The sequence below is a fragment of the Anguilla anguilla genome, chromosome 5 (assembly GCF_013347855.1).
Source record: "Anguilla anguilla isolate fAngAng1 chromosome 5, fAngAng1.pri, whole genome shotgun sequence".
NCBI classification, from domain to species: Eukaryota; Metazoa; Chordata; class Actinopteri; order Anguilliformes; family Anguillidae; genus Anguilla; species Anguilla anguilla.
Genome location: NC_049205.1, coordinates 32,633,228 through 32,641,717, shown reverse-complemented (window position 1 = coordinate 32,641,717; position 8,490 = coordinate 32,633,228). Strand labels below are relative to the sequence as shown.

At 39.3% G+C, this 8,490-nt stretch overlaps 1 protein-coding gene across 4 annotated transcripts in view; it reads right to left on the bottom strand.

Annotated features, from left to right (window-relative positions):
• Window positions 1-1,269: 1,269 nt before the first annotated feature.
• The window catches only part of LOC118227441 (adenylate cyclase type 2-like), a 52,059-nt gene continuing 44,838 nt past the window's right edge, over window positions 1,270-8,490 (bottom strand). For 2 of the 4 annotated variants that reach the window (XM_035417915.1, XM_035417914.1), the window contains exons 20-26: window positions 8,181-8,295; window positions 7,888-8,088; window positions 7,220-7,366; window positions 7,008-7,115; window positions 6,520-6,634; window positions 5,485-5,609; window positions 1,270-4,902 (exon numbers count right to left, since the gene is read on the bottom strand). In XM_035417915.1, coding sequence (XP_035273806.1) covers window positions 4,756-4,902; window positions 5,485-5,609; window positions 6,520-6,634; window positions 7,008-7,115; window positions 7,220-7,366; window positions 7,888-8,088; window positions 8,181-8,295 — 958 coding nt within the window. In that variant the 3' untranslated portion in view covers window positions 1,270-4,755. The remainder of the gene's footprint in view (window positions 4,903-5,484; window positions 5,610-6,519; window positions 6,635-7,007; window positions 7,116-7,219; window positions 7,367-7,887; window positions 8,089-8,180; window positions 8,296-8,490) is intronic. The other 2 variants (XM_035417917.1, XM_035417916.1) reach the window with 2 other exon arrangements.

Sequence of the window (8,490 nt, the reverse complement as noted above, 5' to 3'; positions counted from 1 at the left end):
TGCTCCTAGTAATTGCTTTGTTTTGAATGGAACTCTGGTATTTTGAGTGTGAAAACAAACTTTTGTGACCACCAGTCACTAGAGATGTCGCTAAATCCACCAAAACTGAAAAATTAAGGATAGCTGCTTTAAAGAAACCAGAGAGACCCAGCTTTTCTCTGTTCTGCTTGCCTGCATTTTTCATCCAAGCCTGTGGCTTGATTCCTCAGGAGGGCGAGAAAGAGTGTTCAGGGCTAGTTATTTCACAATGCAAATAACAGATTCCCTTAACCCTTAATTTGATGTAAATATGCCCCCTCTGTCCCACAACATCACCATATCTCAAGCATCAGACTTAATATCATTGCATACTTCCATCAACAGACACAGAGAATGCAATAAAATGCCAAACATCTTGGGTCCAAAAATTGCATATCAGAACAAAATAAATCATGAAATTTTTGGTTTGTTCAGTTTTTCAAAATAATTTTTGGTTATTGAAATAGGAAATTGACAGTAGAACTGAATAAGATCTTTCACTGGGAATCTGAAAAATGGGTATACACTGGATATTTTAGCATGCTGACATTATGTTACTCCATATTTTTTCTTGTAAAGCATTCCCACTGTCCTTTGCAAGTCTTGGCACCTTTAAAGAAACATTGTGGTAGTAATTGTTCTGCATATTTTTGTTAATTATCTTGGTTAAAATTTAAGCTGTTGTTTAAAGGCCTACTGCTGTAACAGTCCCTTTATTACAGATGATGTGGTACTTGTTACTCTGACCTGGTAGAGGGGACTGTTCTGGCTTTTTAATGTCGTATTTGAGCGCTATTGATTAAAAAAAGAAAACGTGAATTGAGAAGTGTGAGCTTTTCAGCTTGATTTACCAGATGTGAGTATTTTTCCCTTTTTACAGCACTTCACAGAAAATTGCAACAATTTCCCATCAACATACCTTGAGAAGTGTGTGCGTGGAGCTTGCAAGAAGCATCATCCATTTGGAAACCATTGTCATTTCCCCACCTCATTTTGAATGAGAAGTAATGAACACCCACATGTACGCTTAAAAATTTCATTCACTTTGGTTCAGTTGGGGCTAGGACCTACATGGCATATGGTATAATGACAGTAGAGATAATTAGAACTAGTGAAATGATATTAGGATCACAGAGGTTAAGGGAACCAATGATTAAGTGCTCAATTACATACAATTAAAAAAAACCTACATAGGTGTGGGTGTTGAATTTTAGTCGCCCAATTATTGAATGATTGACATATGCACAGCACTCGGTATAAACTTACGACTTTTATTACTGTACAGAGCCATTTACAGTTTCTGACAAATTACACTTAAAGACAAAGAAAAAAAACAACACCCATTGAAGGTGTACAATGGTGGACTAATCTAATTGGCTTCATTCTTCTCTATACAAGCAGCACACACACATGAAAATGTACGCGCACATACATACACACAGAAACGACTACATACATACACATTTTGGAGATACACAAGCCAGGCCACAGTAAGGCCACTGCTATCTGGGAAGTGTCTTGTTCACTTCACCTAGTCATATGCAGGCACCAAAAATTTATTGAAATGGTCCTGACAGTATTACATCTGAGCCAGCAACCAGTATTCACAAATCCTCTTTTTTCTGAGTCTGACTGAATAAAATAAGATGGGTTAAAATGAGTCACACAGTAACAAAACTATGAGAGATCACAGTGTTGCCCAGGCTATAGCTTGTTACCAGCAGCTAATCTGATGCTACAGCTTTTACGGTCACTGTAAAGCCTAAGAACTTCAAACTTTCTATGTAGTCTTCTGCTTGACATTGGTATATATTTACATATGAAGTACCTGCAATGATAACCATTTTGCTCCTTCTGTTCACAACTTCAGTAGAATATATATTGCACTGCCATGTCAATCGAAACAAACCCAGGGATTTTTACTGCCTTTACAGCAGCAAAATGGGAATATTTCATGAAACCACATGATTCAGACTGTGTAATATGATCATATTTCAATGTAGAAACTTTATATTATTATTTTATAAACCTGACAAGAGTGCTGCCAAATTTTAATAATACACTTATTGAGGAACTAACATCACAGGACACAACCAAATTTCATTAGCTTCGTGATAGTTTGCTTTTGTCAGCTTTTGATTAGCACTCAAACATAAAAGTACTTTTGCCCAGCTGTGTTACACAAATACCTATTATTTCTGCTGTTTCTCTTGTTCTTTTTTTGTATTTTTAATGATTTAAGTGCATAGATTTTGGGTTATAACATATACCAATAAGAGTACAATTAACTATGTAGAATAGAAAGAAAAGACCCACACACTTGCTTAATACTGCAAAAAAAAAAAAAACTAATAATGATACAAAATAACCTGATTGAATGTAAAATGTAAACATTATTATTTTTTTTATTTTTTTTTGGAGCTTTAAGTGTGTGTGAGTTTTTTCTATTTTAAACATTCTTGTGACCCAGCACCATGCACAAGCCTTTTGGGTGTGCCTATGTTTGCTCTCATAATATTTACCATAATTATACAAACCAAACTGAAAATTATATTCTAATACATTTTAAAACTTATTTTATCGCGTAACACTATTTTTCCGCAAAAACATAGGTGCCAGAATTGTTGGCACTCCTAATGATTTTTTAAAATATAATCAAAGATAAATCTGCAATGAAATTGGGTAGAATGTAAAATCCCTTTGCCATCCATTAACATCCATCACTTAAACTCAAAAGAGACAAATGCTTGTTGACCTACACAAATTTGGTAATGGTAAAAAAAAAAAAAAAATACATAAATAGCTAAACATACTACAAAGCACTGCTAAGATCATTTTATTTTTAAAATTCCAGACATATGCAACAGGTACAAAGAAGAGGATGAGAGAGACAAAGAAGAATTGAAGGATCAAGTTCAAGAACAGTGTTTAGTTGCATTTTGGGATCACTAAGTCTTAACCATAAAAGACCACCTCCATACCAACAGGCTCCTTGAAAGGATTGTATGAAGTTGCCGTTACTGAGAGCAGCCAACAAATTAAAGCATCCAGACTGCCAAGTCTGGTCATGGAAGTTTGCAGGATCTGTTGGGTCTTGTGCTCATCTTTTATCAGCTACTAATTTAGACAAAATAAACCTGGCGTTATCTGTGGAAGCATCTGCAGTAACTGATCCAATAAATGGTGAGAAACCAGTGTTGGCCAACCATGTCTTACCAAATAGGCAATACCAAACAAGTATATTCTCTAAACATTACATTTTGTTTGAACTGATTTTGTTGTTTGGTATCTGGTCTTTGATTTACTGAAGTGTATTTACATTTATTTTTGAAATACTTCACCAGGATTTGGGAAAGAACAATAAATTGTTGGTGATAATGAAACATTTTACCTCACACATGATAATGTTACAATGCAATAAATCAGGTAGTATCCATTACTATACAACAGTAAACATTTTCAGACAGAATATTTGGCATTAATATTTAAACAGTTTTGTGTGATACTAAAGCAATGTTCCAGAAGAGTGAAACCATAAAGGAAAAGGGATAGGGGGGAAACTGCACAGATCTGCAAACTTAAACGAAGACCAAGATTCATCTGTTCAAATAAAAATCCAATTCTGCTCAGCAACTTTTCCTGAACAGCAGATACAGTTATTTAGTCACACATGCAGTCCATTAAAGTGCTGCAGGGCAAATTTCCTATGAAGCAGTGCACATGCAACATCCATATTTATCTATTCAGAGCATGTAATCACATGCTCTGTAATCATTTTCGAGGACAATTTCCATGACTTAGACTTACAGACATGAAAAACATGGATAATGGTAGCCCAAAGCCGGGGGGGGGGGGGGGGTACAATGTGCAAGTACCATAACCATTCCAAACTTTGTGCTGCCGTGTAGCAGCTAATAAAAATGAGAAAAGCGGAGAAAAATACAGAAAAATATGCAATCTCAGCTCTAAATATACTGTTTAATAGCTTGACTTATAGCCTAGCCTACAATTTTCCAGGACCTCACAAATATTTCCAGGACATTTAGTAAATTTTCAAATTTTCCAGGTGTTTTCCATGACTGGAAAACTAGTTGATAAATTTTCAGGTTTTCAAGGTTTTCCAGGACGAGTGGGAACCCTGACTGTCTAATGCTTTAGTCCGCCCAAAAATCAGGTATGAAATGTTGACTTTGGCAGTGCAGACTGAGAGCCAATGAAGGGGGGGATTCAGTTCACGCAACTGTCCAGTCACATCCAGTAAGAGCGACTCTGGTCCATCAAGTCTGCCTGTATTGCCTACACACAAAGCACATTCCTGTGGCCAGCTTAGATTAGCAAGTGGTGGTGGAAAAGCGCATTTTTATGTGCATGCTTTTTGGCATGCTTCCAAATTGACAGAGGACGGTGTAGTAATGAGACAGACATACAAATCCTATTGGCTATTCCACAATTGGGAGGAAAGACAGCATGGAGAACAAATCCTATTGGCTATTCCACAATTGGGAGGAAAGACAGCATGGAGAACAGAAATTGGTTTAATTCGTTTTTTTTTTTTTTTTTTTTTTTAAAGAACAGCAGTGTTCTTCGATTTCACAGTTTGACTAAATGAGTACTTCAGGCGAAATAGTTCATCTTTAGGCTTCCGTGCTGCCAGAGCTGGTCCTCTTCATCAGCCCCAATGTATCAAGTTTCCTTTGGATTCAGTTTCTGCAGGTATTTTTGTGTCAGTCTTCGGTCTCAGCTTAGCCCCATGCCCTGTGACTTGCTCGTGTCGGTACATACAAAGAAGGTCTTCAGCTCTCCCTTACCCTTCACGCTGACCAGGCCCCTGCACTCACAGGAGTAACCCAGCCTCTTCAGCACGTTGGCTGTCTCCTCCGACACCTGCCACACAGGGACCGTATTAACTGCAGAAATAACTGTTCACCCTTAGCTCACAGCAGTCTTGATATGTTTATTCATGAAGTGAAATGGCAGCAAAAGCAAAAACAAACCAACTAAGGTACAGTTAATTGCAAAAGTACTGGGACAGTGATGCCATCTTTTGCTGTTTTGGCTCTGTATTCCTGCACATTGGATTTGAAATAAAACAATATGAGGTTAAATTGCAGACTGTCAGCTTTAATTGGAAGGCATTTACATCCATATTGGGTGATCCGTTTAGGAATGACAGCCCTTTTTATACATAGTCCACTCACCCCTACATGGATTACTCAATATGGATGTAAATAATCTCAAATTAAAGCAGACAGTCAGCATTTTAATTTCATATATGTACTGTGTATATCCTGTGCTATTAATGGGTATATTCTTGGAAATTATTTTTAAAAACAGACAAGATAAGTTAATTGGGGAAACACTTGATAATGAATGCCCGATCAAGCTGAGCTATTCAGTGGTGAGCATCTTTGTGCCAGTCATGGATACACTGTTGCTGTCCGAGTGGGATCAATGGCAGGGGTATACCTGGATCTTCCCAAGTTCTCCAGTGCTCTCCATTCTACTGGCCACATTGACTGTGTTGCCCCAGATATCGTACTGCGGCTTCCTCGCCCCAATCACCCCAGCGATCACTGACCCGTGGTTTATACCTGACAGGTGATGAAATAAGCAGAGCACAAAGTGACAAAGGAGCACCTGGCATTCACACCTTATGTGCAGTTGGGGATATTAATAGTTAATACAGGTACAATAAAGCAGAGTTGACAGTGAAAATGTGTACACTGCTTTAGACAGAGAAAGAAAGAGAGCCAGAGAGAGAGAGAGCATGTGTGTGTGCACGCATGTGTTGTTACATGAGAGCCAGTTTCACAGTGGATGGGTGGAGGTATGTGACCAGCAGATGGAGACAAAGCGCCAGTCTGATGAGTCTCTCCAGTTCCAGGCTAGCACACCAGTTAGAAATCTGTTATTCACCACATCTGCTGGCAGTTCCCTTATCAAGCCTCACATTTAATTTATTATTTCAGTTTTTGTTTTTGATTGGCCTCATACATTTTTATTATCAGAGGTTTCTGATAATAATTCTGAATGTTTCAATGAATCCACTTTGCTCTTTGGACTGGTTCAGGACCTAAACTGGTAATTAGTCCTTGTTTTGGATTTGACTTTCCTTATAAATGTAAGACCTATTTTTGATACTACTTCTTTTTCCTTTGAAGTGCTGAATACATTTTTTCTTTTGGACAGCCAGTCTGTTTCTCTCATTGTTTTTAAGTCCTGCACCATAACAAACACCCGCACTCATTGTGTGTCTACACACTGTAAAACATAAAAGCAATTTTATTAAATGAACAGAGTGGTCTCAGCTTAAAAAATGGAGAAGGTTGATATAACTCGATTATAAAGTAAATAAAGTCAATTAAAGACCAGAGAATTAAATTAAGCTGCACTGCCAAAATGATAAAAGGCAATTTGTTTCCTCAATTCATTTCAGTTAACTGAACTTTTTGTTTTACAGTGTGTTTTTCAGCATATGTCCATAGTTCTCAGTCCACCTACCCACACGCAATCGGAAGCTGTTGAAAGAGTGCCGGTTGATTCCATCCAACTTGGCCATCAGAGCAATAGCAAACTCCACCATGGTGCCCGTCTGAGCCTGTTGTTTGTCTGAGTCCTGGATTTTGTGACATTGAATGATATGCACAAACAGAACACCGAGGCTTCTGAAACCATTCCACTATTCTGACAATTGGTGTTTCTCCATAGAGCAGCCATGATCAGAGATGCTATTCATGAAACATATTCCTTGTGCATTTTATTTGGTTGAGCTGGGAATATACTGTACATCTTCAACACATTATTCATAACACATATCATTTTTATGTAGGACTGTAATACCACTGTACTCTGTCCTACCATGGGATTGACATGTCATACTCAAGTAGGAAAACCTTACACCCTTACATAAGAATGCATGTCTTATTGTGGGTATTTTCACAGATCTTTATCCTGCCCCTCCCTCTATGTTCCATGGATCACGCGTGTACCTGGTTTTTCTCCTGTCCTGGGTTTCCGCTAAGCCCAGTGGCAGCCATGTAGGTGCTGCCAATGGTCTTGATCTTCTCCACACTGCTGAATTTTGGCTTGGATAATAGCTGTGGGAACACGGATGCAAGGTGAGTCTGTGCTCCGTTTCACATAAGGGTAAATTCCATAGATTGTCACGGCATTGCAGTCTTGTCCATTTAAGGGGTCTGACCTCATCGAAGTCGGCAATGATCTCATTGAGCAGCCTCAGGCACTCTAGGCCCTCCTTGTTGATGTCACACTCCGTATAGAACTCTTTGAAGTCCGGGACCGAGGCAAACATGACACACACACAGTCATACGACTTGTAATACAGATCCTGAAACAGACCAGGAGGCAACGTCACATTTCATTTCAGAAAGGGGTAGCATTGTTCAGGCTACCTGCATATTAATGCTATCAAGCATTGATGATTTTATTCTAATATTCAGTCTTATCTGCAGATAACATTAAATCACAGTAAATTGCCAGTAAATCTAGATTCCAAACCAGTAACAAGATTTGACACTATGAAATGGTACTTTTAAAAAGTACAGCCACTACAGCTGAAACAAATTTTCTTCCAACAGAAGTAGGCCCAAAGTTAAAACAAGATTAGCTTTGAACAAAGTACAAAGTTCAAAGCTCATCTTTGCAGGTTAACTGCTAATTTAGAATATTTATCACAATGAAGAGGTGGATAGGTGGAATGAGGAACAAAACAGAACAATATACCTTAAACACTGACCACACTCTCCACACCATTCACCACAATGGAATTTGATCTGGGGCATGGACATGAAGTACTGGACTGAGATGAGCTGACTCAAGGTTCATCATCCTCCATGTCAGACCCCCTACCTTGTCTTTCTTGGCAAGCATTGCTTTCGGGAGGAGCCGCACCTCGTTCTTTTTGCTCTCCCCGACAAAAAGCGCGGCCACATGGGCCGGCAGCACGTTCTCCAGCAGGAGGCGGTTAAGGTTCTCCCTGATCTCGATCTCGTCTTGCTCGGTGCGGTTCTTGTTCTTTAGCAGGAACTCCATGCGGCAGCCATACTCGTTCTGAAGTGGGAGGAGTCACATGGTGAGAATCAAGGAGGGGGAGGGGCCCTTGGCAAGGGTGTGGGAGGGGAGCGGAGGGATTGCAGTCTTACCTGTCGTATGATGATCAGCGTGGTGACCAGGAACAGTGTGATGTATATGCAGCTCATGAGCTGGGGGTCTTTCACAAGCCCTGCCATGAAGAGAGACTTCCCTGACAGCTCACTACTGCAAAACAGGACCACACAGTCAATGTCAGGCTCACAAACTTTCTGTAGCATGAGCCTGCTGCAGGCATGGCTCTGATTGGATGCAACAATTTAGGCCAACTGAACCACTGACCTTTGACATAATGCTGGCAAAAAGCATGGTAAAACCAAACAGTGTACTGGATTTTCTCACAAATGACAGACAGTCAACCTT